Here is a 24,448-nt window from a genome sequence, read left to right on the forward strand (position 1 = left end):
ATTGAGGGGCTGAAATATTTCCAAGAAAGGGAATGGAGCTGGGGAAGGGTCTGGAGCACAAGGAGCTGAGGGGGCTCAGCCTGGAGAAAAAGAGGCTTAGGAGGGACCTTCTGGCTCTCCACAACACCCTGACAGGAGGGTGCAGCTCCCAGGGAACAAGGGACAGGACAAGAGCTCTGCCAGGAGTGGTTCAGGTTGAACACCAGGAAGAATTTCCTCATGGAAAGGGCTGTGAGGCATTGGAAAGGGCTGCCCAGGAGGTGGTGGAGTCCCTGTCTCTGGAGGTGTCCAGGGAAAGCCTGGATGTTGCACTCAGAGCTCTGGGCTGGTGACAAGGCAGGAATCAGTCACAGGTTGGACTCGATGATTTTGGAGGTCTTTTCCAACCTGGATGATTCTGTGTTTCTGTTTAGTTCCTGACTGACCCCCAAGTGCCATTCCAGGCTGCTGGGCTGCGGACAGCCCTGCTCTGTCACAGTCTGAGCTTTTAGGCCAATTGCATTTTTCTCTTTGTTTTAACTAGCAAAACCCACCCCCTCCCAGCCCTTCTGTGTGCTGACACAGACCCCTGATCCCTTCCCAGCTGTTGAAGCTTTCCCAGGCTTTTCATGCAAAAAGAAAAAAGGGGGGGGTCTGGTGTCTGCTTCTGATGTTGTTTCAATTTTCCAGAGTGCTTAAATCCCTAAGAACAGCTGCCAGGCCTGGCCTGGAATGCCCTGGAGCAGAGTCTGAGCTTGGCACTGGGTGGTTTGGGAGGTGTTCACAGAATCATGGAACTGTTTTGGGGGATGGTTAAAAACAAAGTCCCTACCATTTCCAGTGTGGATGTGCCACAAGGCTCTGCATTGTGTTGTGGCAAGTTTGGGACAGGGTAGGACATGGCTGCAATGCTGTGACACTGCCATCCCCCAGGATGGCATCTACAGCAGGGAAGGGCACTTGTATGAGGGGGAAAAAAGGAACTAAAAAGCAGGTGACAGACGCAGTGGTAAGGATAGAAGGCGTGACTTTACAGAAACGCCCTCAGTTGACATGCACAAACAAATTATTCTCTTTATTATTAAATAATTAACACTCCAGTGATTCAGAAATTCCCCCCAGCAGCTTGAGCTGGAATGGGAATGGGGGGCAGCCCCCCTGCCCCTGGCTTGTCCCCTGATTAGCACAGATTTCATGGAAGACTAAACACAGCCTGCAGCAGCTGAGGATCGTGGCCAAGGGAACAGTGGCTGGGGAGGAGCTGTGACAGGAACTGGATGCTCAGCCCAGTGGGAGCTGGAAAACACTCTCCAGTCTGTCCTGGCCTGACCTTCACGGCATTCCAGCTCCTGCTCCGTGGAACCAGTGCCTCTGAGGGGCTCTGGGATGGATGGCTTAGAAGGAGGGAGATCCAAACAGCCAACTGCAGACACGGAGTTCATTGGATGTGCTGGCACGAGCCCCCAGGCCCTCGGACACTTGCTGGTGACACTCATGGCTGGATGTCCTCAAGTGACGTCCTGAGGGGTGACAGGAGCACCTTCCTACTTGTCCTTGGCATCCAGCTGCAAAGAGACCAGAGTGCTGGCTAGGGAGCATCAAATATTCCAGCCCCAGTACCATCCCTGTGGGTTTCACAGAATCCTGGAATCCCATCATGGTTTGGCTTGGAAGGGACCTTAAAGCTCATCCAGTCCCACCTCTGGCCATAGACAGGGACACTTTCCACTAGTCCAGGCTGCTCCAAGCAACTGGTTTTCCTCCATCACTGTTCCATCAGTTTTATCCCTCAGGGATTCAGAGCAATGAAAGCATCGAGCCAAGGGCTGGCTGGTCCCCAGAATGTTGGTAGTGAAAAATCAAAAACCTGGCAAAAAGCCTAAGAATTCCTATTCATAGCTGCCACATAATCTGAGGGAAGTAAGAAAAACCTGGATGTTACAACTGGAATCTTGAAGCCAGATTTTGGACACGTTTGGACAATGTATGCCTAAAAAATACAGCTGTGTTTGATGTCAAATGTGGAAAAAAACTCCCAGTGGTCTAAAGGAATGTAGTAATTAACATCAGCACTGAGCTACGAGTAATTATGAACTTGTTCCCCTGCAATTTCTCACTCCTGAAGATCCCAGAAGGTTACAGATGTGAGAATGGTGGGGAAAAAAAGTCTGTTTAAGGATTCATCACTGCCAAGTGGAGCAGGAACCCCACTCCCTCTCCGGCCATGGTAGCACTGGTTGGTTCTCAGCACAACTGGAGCGTCCCTTCCCTCTGTCCTACTGCTTATTGCTCCAGAGAAATTTCTGGAAGTGGAAGCACAGCCATGAAAGGACTGTAGGGAGTGAGAGTTTCCAGCCCCTCACAGCAAAGGGAAGCGCTGCCTGTGGAACATCCCAGTTTTTTGTGGAAGCTCTGCTGCCTCACACCTGGCACTGCTGGCCAAGGGGATTTCTTGTCTGCTTACTCCCACCCCCTGGAATCTGCACCTCCAGCAGCTACAGGGCTTGTACACAAACAAATCACACACCAGGTGATGGTGGAAGCTGGAAGCTTTTCAGTCCCTGAGAGGGTCACTGCTTTCAGCCCAAATCCTGTCCTTTTCCATGTTCCTAATCCATTTGGGACTGGCAGATCCACATCTTCCCATCTTACCACAGACACATTCAGCCCACGGTGCTCTGCCCTGGCCCACTGGTTGTGAAACAGCACTCATGTTTGGGTTGGTTTGGGTGGTTTTTTTCACTTTTCTGTGCAATGTGACCCCAGCAAGCACAAACCCACTCCCCTGCAGAACTCCAGCACAGGGAACGCAGGGCTGAGGGGTGAGCTGGGGGTCTGAGCCTCTTCCCACCTTCTCTTTCTCCTTCTGGATCAGCTTTTGCATCTCCTCCTTCCAGCCCAGCTCCTCCACCAGCTTCTCGACGCCGCCGACCACGTCCCCGAGCTGGGCCACGTCGTTGTGGCGCTGCTGCCATGCGAAGGGTCCCACCAGCTCCCGGTTGATGAGCACCCGGGGCACGGAGCTGCGCACGGCTCCGGCCAGGCTGGCAAAGGGCTCCACCTGAGGGGGCAACCCAGGAGGCACAGGGACAGTCACCCTGCCAGGGACACCAGTTCCCAGCACACTCAGCTTGGAACCGCTCAGCCACCCTGACTCTGAGCAGGTCACAGTGTCACCAGTCACCTGGTGGCCTTTCCTCAGCTCTCCCGGTGCCCACCTGGTCTCTCAGGGCACCTCATTTCTTAACCTCCACTTCAAATTTCACCTCCCTAACCCATTTTCTTGCCTTCTCTAAGCTCTCTCTCCCCCTCCCGGAGTCTCTTCAGGCCCTGTTTTCCATGTGCCTTTGTCCCAGGGGTATCCCTTATTCCCAGACCTCGAGGGATGTCCCGATGACGAAGAGCAGGTCTGCCATGGGGAAGTCGGTGAGGTGCAGGAGGAAGCGCTGTGGGAGCTGCTCGCCAAAGAACACGATGTCAGGCTTGACGACTCCGGTGCACACAGGGCAGCGAGGGATCCTGTCCCCCATGACATCTCCCTGAAGGGAGAGACCCCAAAACTGCCTGTCACAGGGACCCTGTCCCCCTGAAGGGAGAGGCCCCAGACCTGCCTGTCACAGGGCTTCAGAACCACCTCAGAGCAATGCCCAACCCTAAACCTGGTCCCCTCCATACACCTCTTGTCCCCGAGGGCAAAAGAACAGGTTTGGGCCTGTCTTTACTATAATAATTAATGCCTCCAGCTGGGCTCACTCACCCTGAAGTCCTCTCCGGGGAAGTTCCTCTGACACACTGTACAGGTGGCAGTGGCAAAGGTGCCATGGGCTTCCACCAGCCTGTCAGGAGGGATCCCAGCCGCTGGAATACAGTGTGTGGGAAAGGACTGAGCCAGAGCCTCCCTGTGTGCATCTCCCCAGTCCTGCTTCTCCCCTCAACTCCTGCTGGAGATGGGGAGAGGGAGCTCACCTCTCTCCAGCCCGTCGATGTTCTGGGTGTAGAGGCGCAGGAGCAGCCCCTTGTCGTGCAGCAGCCGGAGGAAATAGTGGGCGGAATTGGGACGGTAGTTGCCGGGATAGAGCTCCTTGGCCAGGGTGAAAAAGGGCTTGGGGTTGACAAAGAAATACCCCAGCTCAAAGATGGCCTCGGGGTAGGGAATGTCGTACTGCTCCAGGTTGCTGTACAGGCCGCTCCCAGGGGACCTGTGGGGACAGGGGGCACCTGAGAGGGGCTGCGGTGGGACCTGGGCTGGAGACAGAATCCCAGGATCAACAAGGCTGGAAAAGACCTCCAAGACCATCAAACTGTCCAACGTGTGATGCATCATCACCTTGTCAACAAGAGCACTGAGTGCCACGTCCAGTCATTCCTCGGACATCTCCAGGCGTGGTGACTCCAGCACCTCCCTGGACAGCCCTTTCCAATGTTTAATCACCCTTTCCACGGACAAGACCTCAGCCCTCCAAGGACACAGAGGATGGAGGCATCACCTGAAGTCTGGGATGCCGCTGGGTGTGCTGATCCCGGCACCGGCCATCACCACCACGCGCCGACATTCCTTCTTCCGGAGCAGCTTGGCCACATCCTTCAAGGTGAGCTGCTGCTTGTCCTTGTCACCTCCCCTGCTGTCCCAAAATGCTCTGGCAGCCGCGCTCAGAGAGAAGGGCCTGGAGCCTTGGATCCTGCTTGGCACAGAGGGAAGCACAGCACTGAGAGAACTGACAGTGATTTCAGCTCAGGGGGAGAAAATCACCCAAAATTCCAGAGAAAGCTCTTCTCTGGGAAGGATTGTGCTTGGGCTTCACTAGGAGAAAGCTTGGCTGTTAGTCTGGCCCAAACCCTGGAGCAGACACGTCCCTCTGCAATTCCTTATGTGGATCTAAAATTACCAGGTCACCAGTATTCCTGTGAGAGGGTTTTTTTGGACAGGGATGGACACAAGGCTGGACCCACTGGGAATCACCATTCTCAGTGTTGATTTACACTCCTCTGGGATCCAGGAGACCCTGCTGTGTCCTGAGATCAACAAGTTTCTCTCAGGGTGATGACAGACACCGTCATTTCCCTGTTCCCCCCTTGGGCTCTGTGTGTCTTTGTCCAAAGGAATCACAGCCCTGTGCCCAGCTGGGCTGGGAACAGCCATTATCATCTGGGAACAGTCATTAGCAGTTCGGGAACAGTCATTATCAGCAGGGAACAGCTTCTCCCAGAAAATTAGTGCTGCTGGAGCAGGGCATTGTGCACAGTCCAGACCAGGCATAGGGAGAGCCAAGAGAGCTTGCCAAGCGCGAGGAGCAAGGATAGAGCTGGAAATGTCTCCAAGCCTCAGGGTGGCCAGCTCTGTCTTCCTTGGGATGTGACAGTTCCTTTGCAGGGACATGACATCGCTTTCCCAGGGATGTGACACTGCCTTCCCTGGGATGTGTGACACTGACTTCCTAAGGACGTGCCCCTGCACTGCCTTTCCCTGCTGTCAGAGGGATGTGACCCTGCTTTCCCAGGGATGTCACATCGGGCAGCCTTTCCCTGCTGTCACAAGGACACGGCTCTGCCCTGTCAGACCGGGTCCGCGGGGAGCCGAACTCTCAGCCTTGGAAGAACACCGATTCTCACCCTCCCCTTCCCGCAGGGATGCTCCATCCCTCCGCCGGGCATTCCCCACCTACCTCCCGGCTCCGCCGCCGGCCAGCCCCGTCCCGTGCCCGCCGCACCGGGCGCCATGGCAGGGCCCGCGCTCCCACAGGCTCCTCCAGGCTGCAAGAGAGCAGAGCGGTGCTGGGGGCGGCCCGGGGCTCCCCGGGCTCCCCCCGGCCCCGGCGCTCACCGGTCGCCAGCAGCGCCCGCGCCCCGCGCTCCATCGCCGCTACCGCACTGCCGCGAGCGCGCGCGCCCGCGCTCCCAACACCCGCCGCCGCTCACCCCTCCCGGGGCCGGTCCGGCGGTGCGGCCGCGGGGAGAGGCGGCGGGGGAAGGCCTGGGGCTCGGCGGCTTTGGCGGCGTTGCCGCGGTGACGGCGGGGCGCGGCGGGAGCGGCACGCAGCGAGTGCGCGGCGGCGGCGGGCGCGGGGCGTTACGGTACCCAGCGTGCCCCGCGCGGCCGGAAGTGAGTGCGCACCGCGGGGACGGCGCGGCCTCCTCGCTCCGGTCCCGTCCGGCCCCGTCCCGGTCCCGGCCCCGGCTCCGTCCGGGCCCCGCCGCCGCCATGAAGGACGTGCCGGGCTTCCTGCAGCAGAGCCAGAGCGCGGGGCCGGGCCAGGCCGCCGTGTGGCACCGCCTCGAGGAGCTCTACAACAAGAAGTGAGCGGGGACGGGGTGCGGGGGGATCGCCCGGCCCGGGTCCCGGAGCCGAGCGCGACCGGGCCCGCCCGGCTGCGGAGCCCGGCTGGACCCACGTCCCTTTAGCCGCCTCGTTTGTCGCCCGGGAGGTGACTCCGGCGGTGGTTGTTCCCGTCAGGGAGTCTCAGCCCCCGGTTCGGCCCCGATCCGCGCCCCCGTCACGGTGCGCTCGGCACGTCCCGGGATGTGGCACGGTCTGGCGGCGTTGGGCTGACCGGGGTGTTCTGTGTCCCCAGGCTGTGGCACCAGCTCACTCTGCAGGTGTTAGACTTCGTGCAGGACCCCTGCTTCGCCCAGGGAGATGGGCTCATCAAGGTGAGCGGACTCTTCCCAACTTTCCTGGATTTTTGTACCAGCAAAAACTCAGCCTGGGGCTTCTCTCTTTCCTAATTCTCTTGGAGAATTACTAACCAGGGTGGGTTCAGCTCCTGGGGTGTTTACACTGGTGACTGTGTGGAAATTGTGCTGAAGTCGAATGTCTTAGGCTCAGAAGCTTCTTTACTTCACTCACCTAAAATTTTTATTTTTGGGAGTTGTTGGGGGGATTTTTTATTTTCATTCCGTATTTTAGCTAGAGGTTTGCAAGTGCAGGATGGGTGTTCACTGGAAGAAGCCTGTGGGGACAGAATTAGATAAAATGAACAGTTCTGGGTTCTGAACAGTGCTGGAACTTCTGTATGGGATGCCCAATTTTCTGGAAAATTCATAGGATCCTGGAATGGTCTGGGTTGGAAGAGACCTTGAGGACCATCATGTTTTCAGCCTTCCCTGGAAGGAACTCGTTCCACTATTAGCCCATTTGGCTCAGAGCCCTGTCCAGCACTTCCAGGGGTGCTCAAATGACCTGGAATAGAGAGGAAATATGGTGACAAGCTCTGAACTGGGGTGTCCTTTGCCCTGAGTGTCATTGTCCTTGTCCCCACAGCTCTACGAGAACTTCATCAGCGAGTTTGAGCACAGGTGAGTTACTGGGTGATACCTGGGGGGGCTTGGGGGTCACCTGGGGGGGCTTGGGGGACACCGGGGGGCTTGGGGGACCCGTGCTGACTCTGAGCTGCTCCCTGCAGGGTGAACCCCCTGTCCCTGGTGGAGATTATCCTGCACGTGGTCCGGCAGATGACAGGTGTGTGTCCTCCCCTCTTCCTTGTCCTGTTGTTACCTCTGGAATGTGGCCAGGGATGAGTCAGTGTTGGATAGAAAGTTGTTGTGCTTCTGCTGTGTTGGGAAGGGAAAGTGCTGGCTTAAAAAGCTTTAAAAGTTTAAGTTATTTTTGATCCCTGGAGTTGGAGATCCACAGCTTCCCTGGAGAGGCGGTTGGTGAGGAAAAGGCTGGTTTACCTGGCAGCACTTGCTGCAGGTTGAGGGTACACCGTGGAAAACCCATATTCCAGCCTTCAGGAATCCTGTCAAAGGTGTCTTGGTAGGCGAGGTTTAGCTCCATGAGAGCTGCTCATTTAGATGTATTTTTCCCTCTTCTCCAGATCCCAATGTGGCCCTGACTTTTCTGGAGAAGACCCGGGAAAAGGTATGTTGGAAGTTGCTCTCAGTGTTTTGCCTCCGAGCAGGCCAAGAGTCACTGCCATGTGTGTCACCTGTGCTGGAGAAGAGCAGCTTTCCACAGGGATTTGAATGCAGGAATGTGGTCACCAGTGACATTTATCCAGCCCCTGGAGCACACCTGGCTGCAGGTGACGCTCTGAACACGTCCCTGTGTCCCTGCAGGTGAAGAGCAGCGATGAGGCCGTGATCCTGTGCAAAACAGCCATCGGGGCCCTCAAGCTGAACATCGGGGACCTGCAGGTCACCAAGGTGAGGGGTGGCCTGGGATGGGGAGTTTTGGGGTGCTGTGACATTCCTTGGTTACCCCAGCTCCCGGCCCTGAGGGGCTTGTGAGCTCACCAGGATGTGGGAGCTGCTCATGGTGACCTGTGGTGGTGTTACCTGAGCAGAGCACATGGGGTTTGTCATCCTTGGCTGGTTTTAAAACCGTCTTTTAAACCCAAAGTGATGTTTTTCAGGCAGGGCTGCTTTGGTTCTCTTAGTGCAAGTGCAGAGGGATGGGTTTGGGTGATGGTGTCCTGGAATGGTTTGGGTTGAAAGGGATCTTGATCACCCAGACATGGACAGGGACACCTTCCACTAGATGAGGTTGCTCCAGCCTGGCCTTGGACACTTCCAGGGATCCAGGGGCAGCCACAGCTTCTCTGAGCAACCTGTGCCAGGGTCTCAGCACCCTCCCAGGAAAAGGTGTGGGAGTGATGGTGGCTTTGCCCAGGATGTCACCAGGTATCCCTTGGGAAGGCTGCCATTCTCAGAACTGGGAGCTGTAAGAACCAGGTCTTGTCCTATTCAGGAGACCATTGAGGAGGTGGAGGAGATGCTGAACACCCTCCCTGGGGTGACATCAGTGCACAGCCGCTTCTACGACCTCTCCAGCAAGTACTACCAGACCGTGGGGAACCACGCCGCCTACTACAAGGATGCGCTGCGCTTCCTGGGCTGCATCGAGGTCAAGGACCTGCCAGGTAACACCTCTCCAGGGGAAATCCCACTTGCCACACTCAGTTTCATCCCCCCAACCCAAATAAGAGCCCTGCCTGGGGTTTTCCCTCTTTGGCAAAACCTCCACAGTCATTTTGGCTGTGCCGTGGTGGATCTGAGGTCTGGCTGGACTGAGGAGTGACCCCCCGCCAGCACCCGCTCCTGAGTTGCAGGAAAAGGGGGAATGCCCCTGCCAGAAGGACAAGTTTGTTCCAATTCCCCAAGATCTTCACTCTAGATTCAAAAAGCACCCTTTTGTGCTGTGGTTACTGCAGGCTCCTGAATTTCAGGTGGTGTGGGAAAGATGAGGGCTGGGAATAGTTTAATGTAGGTGAGGGAGGGCTTGATGGACCTTAAAGTGGTGCTTTATCCAAATTTATTTTTTTTAATCCCAGTTATTTTTGGTTAGGATATTTTTTTATCCGTAGTGGTTTTGGTTTGGGTCTTTTTTCATCCAGATAATTTTTGCTTTGTTTTCTTTTCCAGTATCAGAGCAGCAGGAGAGAGCCTTCACCCTGGGGCTGGCTGGGCTGCTGGGAGAAGGCGTCTACAACTTTGGGGAGCTGGTGAGTGCTGCCCCATGCCTTCATCCCTGGAGCCCCAGGAGCTGTTTTGCCCTGCTGACACCCTCCTGCCTGTCCCCTGCAGCTGATGCACCCCGTGCTGGAGTCCCTGCGCAGCACAGACCGGCAGTGGCTCATCGACACCCTCTTCGCCTTCAACAGCGGCAACGTGGAGACTTTCCAGGCCCTCAAGTCGGCCTGGGGGCAGCAGGTGAGGGCTCTGGGACTGCTGAAGACCCAGGCTTGGGGTTTCCTCCTGATACTTGGAGTTTGTGGAATTTCTCTCAATTACCTTTGCCACATTCCTGGCTCTGGAGCACTGGTACAATTCTGGTCGGAGCTTAGGCGTGGTTATTCCGTCTTGATACACATCACTCATTTTCTTTTGGCTTCCCTCTGGAGTGCTTCCAGTGGAAAATGGTGGTTTTCCCTCCAGTTCTGGGAAGTGTGAGGGAAAACAGGGATGTTGGATGTTAGTTACACTGGCTATACCAGGAATCACTGGCATAGCAGGGGATTTGTGAGTTTGCTGGCACATGGATTGTTGTCTGGAACCATTCCTGGCTGGTGGGTGGGCTGTGGTGCCCTCCTTCCTCCCAAATGAGCCCTCCCAGGATTTATTCCTGTATGTAAAGCTGTTCTGCCCCACGATGGGGAGAAAATACAATCCTGACCTGAATTGGTGCCTTTTCTTCCCTCACAGCCCGACCTGGCTGCAAACGAAGCGCTCCTGCTGCAGAAGATCCAGCTGTTGTGTCTCATGGAGGTGAGCTGGGATGTGCTCCGTGTGTCTGGTCACTCACCTGCAGGAACTCCTGCATGCAGGAAGTTCATTGTGGACTTTGCCTGTAGATGGAGCCACAGGCTGGTGCCATGAGGGAAAGAAAGCCTTTGTGCTGGGCTGCTTGTCCCTAGGTCCAGGGGGCTCTTGAATGGAATGCAAGGACACAGGGGGAATGGCTTCTCTGACATAAGGTTAGGTGGGATATTGGGAAGAATATCTTCCCTGTGGGGGTGGTGAGGCCCTGGCACAGGTTGCCCAGAGAAGCTGTGTCTGCCCCTGGATCCCTGGAAGTGTCCAAGGCCAGGTTGAACAGGGCTTGGAGCAACCTGGGATAATGGAAGGGTGTCCATTCTGTGATACGGAGGAGGGGAGAGCAATCCTTCGGGAATGGTGTCTGCAGTATATTGCAGGATAAAAAAAGACTTTTAGAACACAGTTAAACATCTTTGTTTCCTAAGGACTGAGGGTCCTTTCCCTGATGGATAACTTGTAACGGTCCCTTCCTGTCACTGGAAGGCTCCATTGTCAACACACCACACTTGCGGTGTGTGGTAAAACACTCTTGTTTGACTTATTTTGGTTAAACATGAGAAATCCATTGCCAGTGCAGAGTGAGACTGGGCAGGGCAGCCTGGGGGAGGCTCTGTGAGCTGTGGGAATCCCTAAAACCCTCTGGGGGTTGTTTTATTTTTGCTTTGTTCCCTTGATCCAGATGACTTTCACCCGCCCAGCCAACCACCGCCAGCTCACCTTCGAGGAGATTGCCAAGAGTGCCAAAGTCACCGTCAACGAGGTGAGTTTGGGGTTAGACACCCTTGGTAATGTCCAGGTTCTGGAACTCTGAGGGTACCTGGATAGACCTGAACCACACAGAATCATTTAGGCTGGAAAAAAGCTCTGAGGTCATCGAGTCCAACCTGTGCCCAGAGCGCTGAGTGCCACATCCAGTCATTCCTTGGACACCTCCTAGGATGGGGACTTCAACACCTCCCTGGGCAGCCCCTTCCCATGCCTTTCCAGGAAGAAATTCCTCCTGATGTTCAACCTGAACCTTCCTTGGTGCAGCTTGAGGCCGTTTCCTCTTGTCCTGTCAATTGGTCCCTGGGAGAAGAGACCAACTCCCACTTGCTGCTTGGGGACAATTGGGCTCTTTTGGCTTTTTCCAAATTTTCTTAATTTGATTTCAGAGAAAAGAAAATAAATCTAGTTTTAGGGAAAAATAACTAAAAAACCTAAAAACCCCTAAAATCCAGTTTTAGAGGAAAGTTTTAGGGAGAACACCTCTATTTTGAGGTGCTGAGCCTCAAGGCAATTCTGTTACCTGAAAGGGGAAAAGTGTGAGAGCTGCTGCCCTGGATTGTGAGGGGATCCCATGTGAAGATGCCAAGTTTTATTGATCTCAGGGGGAAAAGGAGGTGATCTGGGTCATTTCCCAGGATTATCTGTGTTCCCAGGTGGAGCTGCTGGTGATGAAGGCACTCTCAGTGGGGCTGGTGAAGGGCAGCATCGACGAGGTGGACAAGAGGGTGCACATGACATGGGTGCAGCCACGGGTGCTGGACCTGCAGCAGGTAAGGGCCACCAGCTCCAGCTGGGCCTGGGTGAGGTGACCTGGGAGTGACACTGGGGTTGGGAATGAGCCTCCTTGGAAGCTCAGCTTTGCCCCAGGGTGTTTCAGCCAGAAACCTTCCAGGAGGTGGGACAGAACAGGGCTGGCATGTCCCTTGTGAAAGCCACACAAACACCATGGAACACAGAAGCCATGGCTGTGTTTTCCAGAAGGATCCAGGCCTCCTTCCTAGATGCATGAAACAACCTCTGGGAGTTTCAGGGATGTAGGAGGCACATCCCTCTTGGGAAGAGGGAAGTCCAGGATGATAGTGGAGCTGTTGAGCTTCTCAGGTTCTTTCTTAAGGAAACTGTGCAGGGTGTCTACCTTCAAACCCAAAAACGAGTGCCTGGAATTCCAGCTGCAGACAATTCCTTTGGTGCATTTCAGCTTAACCCTTGCTGATTTTCTGGTAGAAGCTGTTAATCCCAGAATCCTGGGGTGGTTTGGATTGGGAGGAACCTTAAAGCTCATCCAGTCCCACACCCCTGCCATGGGCAGGGAACCTTCCACTATTCCAGGTCGCTCCACCCAACCTGGCCTGGAACACTTCCAGGGATGGGGCATTCCCTTTCTCAGTGTGTGGGGCTTTGAGGAGTGGTTTGAGCTCTCAGGTGTGAGAAGGAGCCCATGGGCATTCCCAGGAGCTGAGGCACTGTGTCCCTGTGGCCTTGCCTTCCAGATCAAAGGGATGAAGGATCGCCTGGAGTTCTGGTGCACGGACGTGCGGAGCATGGAGATGCTGGTGGAGCACCAAGCCCACGACATCCTGACATAGAGGAGTGATTCCTGCTGCTCCTGAGGCCGGCAGCACTCAGACCACTGACTGCACTGAATCCCTGGAGGGGTGGGTGGGCAGAGCTGGAGCAGCCTGGGATGTGGCGAGCAGGAGGACGAGGACGTGGCCTTTTGCTGTGTGACCCTTTGGTGCTTGAGCCAAGCTTTCCCTCTGCTCTGATCCCTGATCCCAGAGCTCCGTCCTGGGGGGATGGATCACTCCTGATCCCTCTTGCCTCCAGCTGCTGCAGGAGGGTGGGATCCTAGTGCAGGATTCAAGGGGTCTTGGCCTTAGGGGACACAGCCTGTCCCGCTGCCCTCTCCCCCTGCCCTGCAGTAGCCTGAGGCAGTATTCCCCAAATCTTCTTCCCCAAATCCTCTTCCTTCCCTTGCCCTGCTTCCTTCCACCTCTCCTCATCTGCAGCAGGGGGTGTGTTTGCTCCATCCAAGGGTTTTCCCGGGATTCCTGGTTAGTGGGTGTGCCCATACACTTGAGGGGGTGGTTATCTTTCACCAACGCTTTGTGCTCAGGTGAGGTGCAGTGGCATTGCCGGAATAAACGTCTCTGCCTTCCCTTTTTGGGAATTCTGTGTCGTCTCCATTCCTGGCAGCTGAGCTGCTGATGATTCCTTTAAAAAGGTGTTCCACAGACAGGCCTTGCCACTGCTGGGATTCAGGGGCTTTCCTCACCAGTTTGGTTCTCTGGTGTCACTAACAAATGGTACCACTGGAATTTTTGTATTTTTCCTGCTTTTCCTGACTTGACTAAGCAAGAGAAAGAGGGGAGCACGTGGCTGATGTCAAACTGGTTCAGAGATGCCTCACACAAGGGAGACAAGCTTTGGGAAACAGGACTAAATGGAATTGTTGTAGTCTGGACCTGCACACCCTCTCCTTGCTGCTCTCCAGGCCCTTCTGGCTGAAATTCCCTCCTGGATGGGGGTTGTTCAGTGCCCAGTGCCTGCCTTTTTTCCTGCCCAGCCACTGGGTTTGATTTTCCCAATTCCTGCTGCATCCTGTCTTCTAAGGCTTATTCCTGTCCCACTTTACTGACTTCAGGAGAGCAGGTGGAAGAAGTAAGTATTCCAATCAGGAAAATAATCCCTTTATTTTATAGCTGGTAACAGGAGAAGGCTTAAACGGGCACAGTCTCCTCCCCAGTGCCATGTCACATCCCACCCTCATTCCCATGGCTGTCACTATACTTCAGGGAATAAAGAAAACTCCACTGGAGTCACTGAGTTGTGGGGCTGTTGCTGCTTGAGATCAGCATCCAAAACCCAGAATGTCACTGGGAAGCAGTAAAAGCTTCTCCCAGGAGCATTCCAACAGCTCCATTGGAGCACTCTCCTGGCTGTGAAGCTCTGAGCTGCTCCTGGGAAGGAGGATAGCCCAGAGGCTTTTCCAAGACACCTGGAAGTACCTTTGCTATCCAAACCTTCCATGTGCTGACTGCCGGGGAATTTGGGATGTGGTGGGTGGAGAGGCCCTTCCTGCAGGGAGGAGGGTGCACAGGTGTGCAGCCTCCAGGCTATGGCACCCTTTTAATGTCACTTCCAGCCTTTGAGTGTTTTCCTGCTAGGAATTTACCTTGGAATGGCTTCCTTGCTTGTGCTGGGAGAGGTGAGTGGGTGCACACAGAGGGTCCAGAGGGAATGTGGCTTCCCACTGGAACCTGGTGCCAGCCCTTGAGGGAATGTTGCCATCAGGACAGCAGGCAGAGGTCTGGACCATTCCCTACACACACTCCCATGGACAGAGCAAACCCAGTGAGCCATTGTTGAATGCCAAGGTGGATTTTAATGAACAGGCTTGGGGGGTTCCATCCCAGAGGCTCTGTCCCAAGGCCTTTTCCCTCAGGATTCTCTCAGCAGGGAGCAGGCTGCTCCTGCCACTCCTCACTCTGGCCTGCTCCTGTAGTTGTGTATGTTGGCCAGCACCCAGGCTGTGGGCAGCAGGAAGGACGAGAACAGCAAGGAGAGGGCGATGGCTTGTTCCTGAGGGGGACAAGGAGCAGGAATCAGCGGGATGGCAGCGCCACAGCCACAGCACCCAGTGCTCCTGGAATGGCCACACACCCAGCTCCCTTCCCTGTGCTCTTCCCAGATCCACCCACCCTGGGGCTGTGGAGGGGGGCTTGGGGAGCAGAGCTGTTCCCACTGGCAGTGGATCGAGCTGGTCCTCTCCAGGTTTGTTGTTTCTCTGGGACATGGGAGCAGTGCATGACCTTGAGGCTGTGGCCAAGGCCTGCAGTGCTCCTGACTTTCAGATGACTTTGGGGTGGGAATTGCAGCCAGCAGCAGACCCTCGTTTCCCCAGTGCAATCAGGACAGCATTAACCACCCACACTGGCCCCTTTCTTTGGTTTATTTGCCCAGAAAAAGCCTCTCCAGGCTCCTGCAGCTCTTGTGTGAAAGACCTTGGAAAGCCATGGAGGGAGAACCAGACGGGATTTTGGTGGAAATCTCCCTTTTCCCAGCTTTTTTCACCCTGCCCAGGAGGGTCTGGGTTTGGGGGGACTGTCCCCACAGAGGGAGTGTCAGAGGGACTCTGGGCTCTGCGGTGACAGCAGCCACTGTCCTTGCCCGTGGGGACACCCCTTTGGGGTGAATGTCCAGGATAAGGGGACAGGCTCTGGATCTGTCCTTGAGGGACCACCAGTGTCACTGCTGCCCCTTTCCCTGGGCTGCAGGGGACCCCCAAACCCCAAAGGTTACGAAAGGGGCTGAAAGGACAAAATCCAACGGAAGCAGGAGCCAGAGCTGGGGAGCAGGGCATGGACACCGTGGGGCTATGGGCTGGAGCATGGGGGCACATTCCTTCTTTCCCTCCCTCTCCCCTTTTGCTTCCACCCCCTCCCAAAATAATTTGGCGCTGTCACAGAGGGTTTGGGCCCCTTCAACCGGGGTGTTCCCACTTTTTCTGCCCCCCAGAATACTCACAGCAGGGGAGAGCGGGTGCTCGGGGGGGTGGGAGCGGAGCTGTGCCTGGGGGACCCGGCTGATCCGGAGTGCAGCTGCCAGGAGCTGGGAGCCCCTCTGGAAACCCCTCATGGCGCTGTCAGGGCGATCCTGCTGCTCCTCACTCTGCAGCTGCCCAGCTTGTCACTGTCACTGCTGCCACCACCCCCCTGCCTCTCCTTGGCACATCTCCAGGGGCGCAGGAGGGAATAGCCTGACACAGACAGGTTTTCCCAAATTGCTCTCTGCTTCATTCTTCTTTCCTTAATGGTTTTGGGATTTTTTTCCCCTTAGCACTGCCCAGGACTCTGAGACCAAAAACTGTCCCCAGCCGGCACGGGGATGCTGAGCTGGAGAGCAGAGACCTAAACTCTTCCTTTGGACCTCCTCTTCTGTGGGCTTTCATAAACTTTATAGCACCATTCAGTGTTATAGGACTTTCTGGAAAGGGCTATTTCCAAATTCCTCTGATAAAGGGAAGGAAGTGGGGTGCGTGCCACTGGAATCAGCTGGGGAAGGAATTGCTTGTCCCTGTGTGCTGGTGGCTGCTGGAGGGGGAATCCAGTGCCCCAAAACCCTGATGGAAGCCCAGCTGCTCTCCAGGGGATGAGTATTCATTGGCAGCTGCAGGGCTGACCCAGCCAGGCTCCACGGGGCTTTTTCCATGGATTTGCAGCGCAGGACAGATGTGCTGTTTCAATCCTATAAGTGCTGGATCGGGCAATAAAATAATCCCGGTGAGCACCGGGGCCAGTGGTGCCCAGCTACATCCCTGGATCCCTGCCCCACCAGGATGGGACAGCTGGAAACGGCTTGGAAAAGCATGCCAAAGCCAAAGTCCAGATGGAATTTTTGTCCTCCCTGGAAACAGACCTGAGGGGAAGGGTCAGAGCGTGGCTGGGGACACGGGAGGTCAGTGGTGTGTGCTGCTAGCCCGGCTCTGTGCCAGCGGCTTTGGGATCAGGAATCATCGCCTTGGCTTCCCTCTTTCAGTTCCTCCTTCCCAGGCACAGGGCAGCGCCAGGACTGCCGCGCTCCCTCCACGGGCACTGAGCTCAGCCGGACAAACACCTTCACGTCCAGGATCATTTCTCCAACCATTTATTTTTAAGGAGGCGGGAAAAAAAGCGATTTCCTTCCTTCTTTCTCGGTTGGGCCACTTCCGTCCTTCCCTGGAGCAGCCTCTCTCCGCCTGCACAGGCTCAGCCTCGGGACAGAAGGCAAGACCCACCTCCTCCCTTCCGCACCCTGGGGTTGGGCTGGGTCGGGATTTTTCTCTTTCCCGAAGGCAGGATTTTCCTCACAGCTCAGTCTCAGCGAGGAAATGGAGCTGAGCCTGAGCGTTCCTGCATCCGGCTGCTGTCAGGGAGGGATTTGGGGGCTGCGCACCCTCCTGGCCCCCGTGTCACCCTGGCTGGATTCCCAGCTCTCTCAGTCTCTCAGAGCCTCAGTTCGTCATTCCTGTGTTTTTCCTGCGCCCGGCATTGCCCGGAGCCAGCTGCAGCTGCCTTTTGTCAGGGGCTGCATACGGGTGTCCGTATCCGTACATATCTTTAGTCTATAATTATATGTAATGTTTGTACAGGACACATAAATGTAGTTTTATGGATAAATCAGCGGAATAGGAAGGTCCTGCCCCAGGAAGCTGAGCTGGAGATGCAGGACTGAGGGGGAACAGAGGGGTGCAGTGAGCTGGGAGAGGGAGAAGTATAAGGAACTTTTCAAAGTGTCACGGAACAGCACTGGGAGGAAGAGGAGGGCAGGATTTGGGACAGCTGGAGATGGGTTGAAGGAGCAGAGGGGATGGGAGGAAGCTGGGATAGGGGAAAACCGCTGGAGGTGACCAGAGGGGACACTAAAAGGGGTACAGACCACTGGTGGCAGTGACGGGGAGCGGGCCAGCACTTTGCCCCCCAACCCTCGTCCCGTCCCTGCGGCTCCGCAGGTGGGGCCGGAGGCGATGGCCGAGGGTGACCCCGGCGTGTTCACGGCCACGGCCCTGCCCGGGGACCCGCGGCTGCTGCCCACGGTGACCAACGCCTTCCTGGGCACCCGCGTGTTCCGGGACATCCTGCACGCCGCCGGCGTGTACAGCGGGGCCGCGGGGGACACGCACCGCGCCGATGTCCCCAGCCCGCTGGGGCTGCGCATGGCAGCGCCCACAGCTCCCAGCCTGGCCGAGAGCTTCACCCTCAACACCTGGACAGGTGAGCAGGGAGCCAGAGCCCTCGCTGGGGGCTCTGCCACGGGTTCGGTTCTCTCTGCTTTTGCTGCCTCTTTCGCTCAGCCGCGTGTTTCTCCTTGTTCTGTGTTCGCCTCGGGGTGCTGTTCCTCTGGAACAGGCAGAAAATTCTCCTTTTGTGAAGGAATAAGTGATTTTCAGGCTGTAGCTCTATCCCTGCTGGGGCCAGGCTCGGTAGACACTCTTTAATCACGGAGCCTGGTCAAATGTTGGATGGCACAGACCCAGGCCCGCTCTCAGCAGTGTTGCCCAGTCCAAAACTGCATCTGGACCTGGGAAAAGCAATTCCTTGGCCAGTAGGAACCAGCAGATAGCGCAGAGGTGGGAATCCAAGTGTTTGCAGAGGCTGGTGGCTCAGGCTGTGCTTGCAGGGACCTTCAGCCACACAATTCGGTCCCCTGGCTACACGGCCACCCACCAGCTCTACGCCCACCACTCCCTGGTGCACCTGATGGCCTTCAGCATCACCATCGAGCGACTGGATGCCTCCACACATCCCATCACCATCCAGCTGCAGAGCCTGTTCGTGCCGCAGAGCCAGGACCTGGATCTGACCCCAGGGCCAGACTTCCAGGGAGCGCAGTGAGTGTGGGGAATGGGAGTCCCTGTCCTGAGGAATAAACTGCAGATGTGAGGCTGGAGCAGGATTGGAATGGGGAGGGGTGTGGAGGCTTCTGCACACCTGCTTTGTCCTGGCAGGTGTATTTAAAAATCCCTGAAATTAAGCATAGAAACATTTTTGTTACTTGCAACTCCAGAATTATCCCTCACACGGATGTGTGGGAGTGGTGAAGGTGACAGGAGCTAGATGTGAGTCCAAAGAAATGAGGTTGGGCCAAACGGGGGATTTGTAGGAGATGAACTTTAGAGCTGGACTCCTGGACCGGATGGCATTACTGATGGCTTCCCACTGCCAGAGGGTAGGGTTAGATGGGATATTGGGAAGAAACACCTTCCTCCATCGCTTCCCGTCCCCCACAGCTACATCTACGGGCAGACGCTGGTTCCCGAGGTGGAGGGGGGCCCCCGTCCCACGGTCCACATGCTCTGGACCCCCATCCCGCCGTCGCTGACGCTGGCCGGGGAGGAGCGGGAGCGGTGCTGGCAGTTCCTGACGGCCGTGGCCGGGAGCGAGGAGGAGGCGAAGCGCAGCTACAGCGCGGGGCTGTCCCTGCTGGCCGCGGGGTCCCTGCTCCGCTCCCACCTCCGCGCCTGGGCTGCGCTGCGCCGGGGCTGCTCCGTGGAGCTGGACGGGCCCCCGGCGCTGCGCCAGGCGCTCCAGGGCTGCCTCTACTACCTGCTGAGCGCCATCCCGCCCCGGGACAGCCCCGCGGTCCCGTTCCACGGCATCAGCCCCGGCGGCTTGTCCAATGGCACCCGCGGCGAGGATTACTGGGGACACGTCTTCTGGGACCAGGTGAGGGGGCCGTGCTGACCTGGGGGCTTGGCACGGCCGGTGGGATGGAGGAGACTCCATCTTTCCATCGGGATGGAGCAGGCTGTTCTTCAATAGGGATGGACAAGCCTTCCAGCGGGATGAGGGTGTGTTTGAAGGGTGGAGCTGGCGGGAGCATTTGGATGCTTCCCCCCAGCTAATCCTGCCCCGCAGGACACCTGGATGTTCCCGAATATCCTGCTGCTGTATCCCGAGGCTGCCCGCGCCATCCTGCAGTACCGGATCCGCACGCTGGAGGGCGCCAGGCGCAACGCGCAGGAGCAGGGCTACGAGGTGGGACCGGGACACCGGGATGGGACAGGGACACCGGGATGGGACAGGGACACCGGGATGGGGTGGCACCAGCCCTGTCCCCAGAGCAATCCCGGGCTGTTTCAGCGGGGCTCAGCGCAAGGTGATGTGCTCATGGATGCCTTCTCTGGGCAGGGTGCGAAATTCCCGTGGGAGAGTGCAGCCACTGGCCGGGAAGTGTGTCCTGAGGAGATCTACGGAGCCCAGGAAATCCATGTCACCGGGGATGTCCTGATGGCCTTCGAGCAGTATTACTGCACCACGCAGGTAAAGGGAGGGTGCTTCACCTGATATCCCGGTGCCAGGACACCTGGAGACTGTCACTGTCTCTTCCCTGAGGAACTCTGCTCCACAGGCTCCCTCCTGCAGCTCTGCCTTCTCTGTCCTTGCTCCTGTGGGCGTCTCAGCATCCTGTTGGCTCAAACCAGGCCAGTCTTTCCTCCTGCTCCCTCCATCTCCTCAGAGCTCCTCTCCATCCTCCTGCTGACTTTGGCTCTGGTGGAGTCTCCCTCACGCCCCTGTTTTTCCCCCAGGACCAGAAGCTGTTCCGGGAGGACGGAGGCTGGGAGCTGGTGGAAGCTGTGGCTCAGTACTGGTGCAGCAGGATGGTGTGGAGTGAGGAGGAGCAGCTCTACCACATCAGAGGTACCTCTGCCAAGGGAGTGGGGCACAAAGCAGAGGTTTGAAGCCACCCGGTCTAGTGGAAGGTGTCCCTGCCCATGGCAGGGGTGTGGAACTGGATAAGCTTTCAGGCAACCCAAACCACCCTGGGATTCCATGACCTGAAGGTTCCCTTCAAGATGCCCTCAGGATGAGGTGCCTGCATGCACCAGCCAGAGCTGTATCCCGGGTTTTTCCTGCTTCAGCACCAGCACCATGCATGTTCTTCACTGAGCATCCTGCTGGGACTGTGAGGGATCCTGCCAGCAGGAGAGTCCCCGTGCTCCAGCCGTGTCCCTGAGGAGGGGCCCAGAGCCACGGCAGCCCCTGGGTGTGCTGAGGTGCCGAGTGTCCCCTCCTGTCCCCCCAGGTGTCATGCCCCCAGACGAGTACCACAGCCAGGTCGATAACTCAGCTTACACCAATGCCGTGGCGCGGCGCAGGTAACGTTTGGAATGCGTCCTGGGAGCACCTGGAAGCACGGCCTGGCTCTCTGCTCTTCCACTCTGCAGGGATGGGAGCAGTCGGGCTTCCAAGGGGATCCCTCCTCCCTCTCCTCACACGCCTTTCCCTGTCACCCCTGTGCAGTCAGTGGAAGAGTGGGGGCTCCCTGGCTCTTCCAACCTGTTCAGTGCCCGCGTGAGGCTGAGAGGGATCTCCATTCTTCTCCTCTGGCATTCCAGGGGGTGTCTGTGCTGTTAGCCAGCTGGAGACATCCACAGCCAGGGGAGCAGGCTCCTGTCTCCATGGTGGAAGCTGTTACCTCTGGCTCAATCTCTGCCCCTCGTTCTTCCACAGCAGCTTTTTCTGCAGCTCCTTCTGTCCCCTCTCTCCTCTCACCATCACCCATCCCTGACATAAAATCTTACTTCTGCTTCTTTCCAGCCTAAATTTTGCTGCTGACATGGCTCGGGACCTGCTGCTCCCAGTGCCAGAGGAGTGGGAGGACTGTGCCAGGAGAATCAAAGTGCCCTTTGATGAGGAGAGGAAATATCACCCTGAGTACGATGGCTACAGCCCAGGTGAGCGGGGAGGCAGCCCATAGAGGTGGCCATGGATCACACTTTTAATCCTGGAAGGATCAGAATTCCAACTGGTTCAGACTTGGGAATGGCAAAAGAAGAAATGTGCAACGAGCTGGGCTTGGGGTGCTTTTCCTGCCTCCCTGGATTGTTTCTCACCACTGGGCCCAAAAACTTGGGAAACTTGGGAAGTGCTGCCTGTCTGACCAGCCCTGTTCCCAGGTGAGCCGGTGAAACAGGCAGATGTGGTCCTGCTGGGGTTCCCACTGATGCATCCCATGAGCGCCGAGGTCCGGAGGAATGACCTGGAGATGTACGAGCCCGTCACTGACCCAGCTGGACCAGCCATGACCTGGGTGAGGAGAGAGCAGAGCCCAACCTGGGATTCACCCTGGGGGAATGTCTCCATCCAGGGGACAGTGCAGAGCTGGGAATGTCCACTCTGGATTGCAGGGGTGGCAGAGGTGCTGCTCCATGCTGTCACCTTTCCCTCTCTGGCAGAGCATGTTTGCCGTGGGCTGGCTGGAGCTGAAGGAGCTGCAGAGAGCCTGGAGCCAGCTGGAAAAGTGCTTCAGCAACATCACTGAGCCTTTCAAGGTGAGTGGTGGGACTGCAGATCCTTCCTGCTCCCAGGCAGGTGACAATGGGATTGAAACCCACAGAACTGCCTGGAGCATCCCAAATCAACTCCTGCATCATCTCCTTCTCATGCTGGAGCAGGTCTGGGTGGAGAACTCAGACGGGTCAGGAGCTGTGAACTTCTTGACAGGGATGGGTGGATTCCTGCAGGTCGTCCTCTTCGGCTTCACGGGGTTCAGGTGAGACTTGTTGGGTCACTTTTAACTCCCCAGCAACCACTCATCCCTTAAAATGTCCCTGTTTGGCTGGAGCGAAGCTGGGAACAGGTAAGAGGCTCTTTACAGGTCACGTTTGGGAAGCAAAATGCCATTCCCTAAGCCTGTTCTCTGGTTCAGCAGCAACATCATCCTGTTTCCTTTGGATGTGGTGAGGAAACACTTCCTGCAGCCTCTCTGTGGCCTCCCTGGAGCGAAGTGCTGAGCAGGGATCGCCTCAGCTTTGAAATATCCTGGGAAAACATGGAGCTGCTAATGTAATTTCAGAGCTGCGGTGGTTTCCACCCTGGAGCCACTGTCTCTTCAGCCTATTCCTGGTTTAATTGAGGCTGGATCAAGCCTTTTGATTCCCAGTGAAAACTTTCAGCCCTAAGTATGTGTTTTCACTCCATGTGTGTGGCCAGAGCTGCTGGGAAACCCACCCCATTCCTTGGGTGTGAGCTGCCAAATTCCCAGCTGGAAAAGCCACCCGTTCCCTGGTGGAGCTGGGTGTGAGCTGCCGTATTCCCAGATGGAAATCTCAGCTTTGGCCAAGCTGTGTCCCCCGTCGGGCCCCTCGCGGCACCGGCTCGAGCCGCAGCTTTGGGGCTCTGGCCAAATTCCAGTCTTGGAATTTGTGCAGCCATGCTCCTGCTTTTCCTGCTGTAGGACACAGATCCTGTGCAGTGCTGGGGCTCCCCATGCCCCCGAGCTTCCCTCAAGCCCTCTCAGTGTTCTGGAGCTGGTTGTGGAGAGCTCTTGTGTGCCGGGATTTGGGCTGCGGACAAGAGGGGCCGTTGTTTTTCCTCACCCAAAGCCAACGCCCACACAGGCAGCTTGGCTGTGGCTCAGGGATGGAGGGAGAGCTGGGATGTTTGTTCCATTGTTTCTGGGGAAGGAGCATGAACAGCTGTGCTGAGCTTCCAGCCCTCCATCCCACGGGAGTGGGAGCTGAGGTGGGTGCTGAGGGTCACCTGCTGTGAGAGGAGCAGGGCATTCCCAGCACAGCCAAGCTCTGAACTGGAGCAGGGAATTGAGCTGCTTTTGGTTTTAAATATGAAATCTAATCTCATGGAAACTCCAGGCCCCAGCTCTGGAACTGGAATGGGACAGGGTGGGCCGTGGAATCGCAGTCCCAGTAGCTCCTGACCAGGTGCTCCATCAGTGTGTTCAGGATTTGCCCAGAATCCCTGGATGCACCAAGGACCTTTTCAGTCTCCTCTGGTGTGCTTGAAGTGGAGAGGCCTGGGGAGGTGGCTGCTCCCCAACCCCGAGCTGGGCTCCTCTGTGGCTCCTGCTGTTCCCACCCTGACACGCTCCTGCCTTTCCAGGATCACAAAGTCCAGCCTACTCTTCGATCCCGCCTTTCCCGACAGTATCACCAAGCTGAAAATCTGCAGCATCTCCTACTTGGGCAACAGACTGGAGGTCACCATCACCAGGGAGGAGATCAGGATGGAAGTGACTGAGACCTCCCAGGACCCTCCAGCATCTCCCCTGGAAGCTGTTCTGGAGTCAGGACAGCGCTTTCCCCTGTGGGAAGGTATGGCAGCAGTACCTGGATCTGCTCCCTGAAATAATTTGGGAAGAAAACACTCCCATCTCTCACACAAAGCTTTTCTGTTGCAGGGCAGAGCGTCTCCTTCCCCACAGCGCCTGGATGGATCCAGAGGTCACCCAGCAGAACCCCCTAAACCCTGACTGATCCAGGTGTTGCCCACTGGAGCAGCAGATCTGGGATGTTGGTGGGTGGAAAGGAAGTGTAAGACTGTGCCAGGAGGCCTTTGCCCCACCAGGACTTTTTGCCCCACCTGTCCCTTTGCCCCACCTGTCCCTTTGCCCCACCTGTCCCTGTGTGCCACCTGTCCCTTTGCCCCACCTGTCCCTGTGTGCCACCTGTCCCCCAGGGGCTCCGTGGCTGGAGCTGTCACCACTCCCCTCCACACGTCTCTTACTCCACACAAGAGTGGAAACCAAGCTTGAAAATGACCATTTCAAACATATTTGCTAAACACTCAGGAGTTGTTTATGCTCTCAACATACTTGTGTTTGTAAGGAAGCCCATTCCTGACTCCAGGATCTTGACTCCAACTCCTCCAGCATGTCCTGCCCTGGTCATTGCCTTCCCCAAGTGTTGCTCCATGGGCTCAAGGGGCTCAGCCAGTGATCATTCATCATGAATGATGTTTTGGCACTAAATATTACTCCAAAACATGCAGCCGAAAGCCTTTTAACCTCGTGTGGGCAGCACACAGCTCCGCTCCTGTTATTTGGTGTGTGAGTCCCTCATGTGTTATTAAACCCTTATCTAGGTTATTCCCTCTCTTTTCAAGCAGCTCTGGAGTTAAATCGTCCCTCACTTGGCGCCTGAAGGGCTGCAGGAAGCCTGGACATCAGT

General features: G+C 56.5%; 3 protein-coding genes across 5 annotated transcripts; 2 read left to right on the forward strand and 1 right to left on the reverse strand.

Annotated features, from left to right (window-relative positions):
* Positions 1–1,027: 1,027 nt before the first annotated feature.
* SIRT3 (sirtuin 3) lies at positions 1,028–5,795 on the reverse strand. 2 transcript variants are annotated; one of them, XM_033063825.2, is made up of 7 exons: positions 5,643–5,792; positions 4,467–4,658; positions 3,946–4,178; positions 3,737–3,837; positions 3,357–3,518; positions 2,831–3,040; positions 1,028–1,544 (listed from the first exon to the last, which is right to left on the reverse strand). In XM_033063825.2, the coding sequence occupies exons 2-7, from the start codon at positions 4,511–4,513 to the stop codon at positions 1,524–1,526; spliced, it is 774 nt and encodes a 257-aa protein (XP_032919716.1). In that variant the 5' UTR covers positions 4,514–4,658; positions 5,643–5,792; the 3' UTR covers positions 1,028–1,523. The 2 variants fall into 2 exon arrangements, with proteins under 2 accessions (XP_032919716.1, XP_032919717.1); XM_033063826.2 differs by lacking the exon at positions 3,357–3,518 and having other exon boundaries at positions 5,643–5,795.
* Positions 5,796–6,081: 286 nt separating this feature from the next.
* On the forward strand, positions 6,082–13,171 carry PSMD13 (proteasome 26S subunit, non-ATPase 13). Its single transcript, XM_033063853.1, has 13 exons — positions 6,082–6,273; positions 6,549–6,627; positions 7,238–7,272; positions 7,380–7,435; positions 7,794–7,837; positions 8,035–8,121; positions 8,666–8,837; positions 9,340–9,419; positions 9,502–9,627; positions 10,120–10,182; positions 10,913–10,993; positions 11,655–11,771; positions 12,492–13,171. Exons 1-13 carry the CDS (start codon positions 6,179–6,181, stop codon positions 12,585–12,587), a joined length of 1,131 nt encoding a protein of 376 aa, XP_032919744.1. The 5' UTR covers positions 6,082–6,178; the 3' UTR covers positions 12,588–13,171.
* Positions 13,172–16,707: 3,536 nt separating this feature from the next.
* PGGHG (protein-glucosylgalactosylhydroxylysine glucosidase) lies at positions 16,708–24,448 on the forward strand. 2 transcript variants are annotated; one of them, XR_004418336.2, is made up of 15 exons: positions 16,708–16,766; positions 17,492–17,753; positions 18,160–18,370; positions 18,770–19,205; positions 19,398–19,517; positions 19,671–19,802; positions 20,069–20,180; positions 20,566–20,638; positions 21,081–21,217; positions 21,440–21,573; positions 21,719–21,814; positions 21,938–22,035; positions 23,382–23,593; positions 23,680–23,795; positions 24,387–24,448. XR_004418336.2 is itself a non-coding variant. In XM_033063674.2 (14 exons), exons 2-14 carry the CDS (start codon positions 17,507–17,509, stop codon positions 23,742–23,744), a joined length of 2,073 nt encoding a protein of 690 aa, XP_032919565.1. In that variant the 5' UTR covers positions 16,708–16,766; positions 17,492–17,506; the 3' UTR covers positions 23,745–24,068. The 2 variants fall into 2 exon arrangements, 1 of the variants encoding a protein (XP_032919565.1); XM_033063674.2 differs by lacking the exon at positions 24,387–24,448 and having other exon boundaries at positions 23,680–24,068.

The sequence above is a fragment of the Catharus ustulatus genome, chromosome 6 (assembly GCF_009819885.2).
Source record: "Catharus ustulatus isolate bCatUst1 chromosome 6, bCatUst1.pri.v2, whole genome shotgun sequence".
Lineage (NCBI taxonomy): Eukaryota > Metazoa > Chordata > Aves > Passeriformes > Turdidae > Catharus > Catharus ustulatus.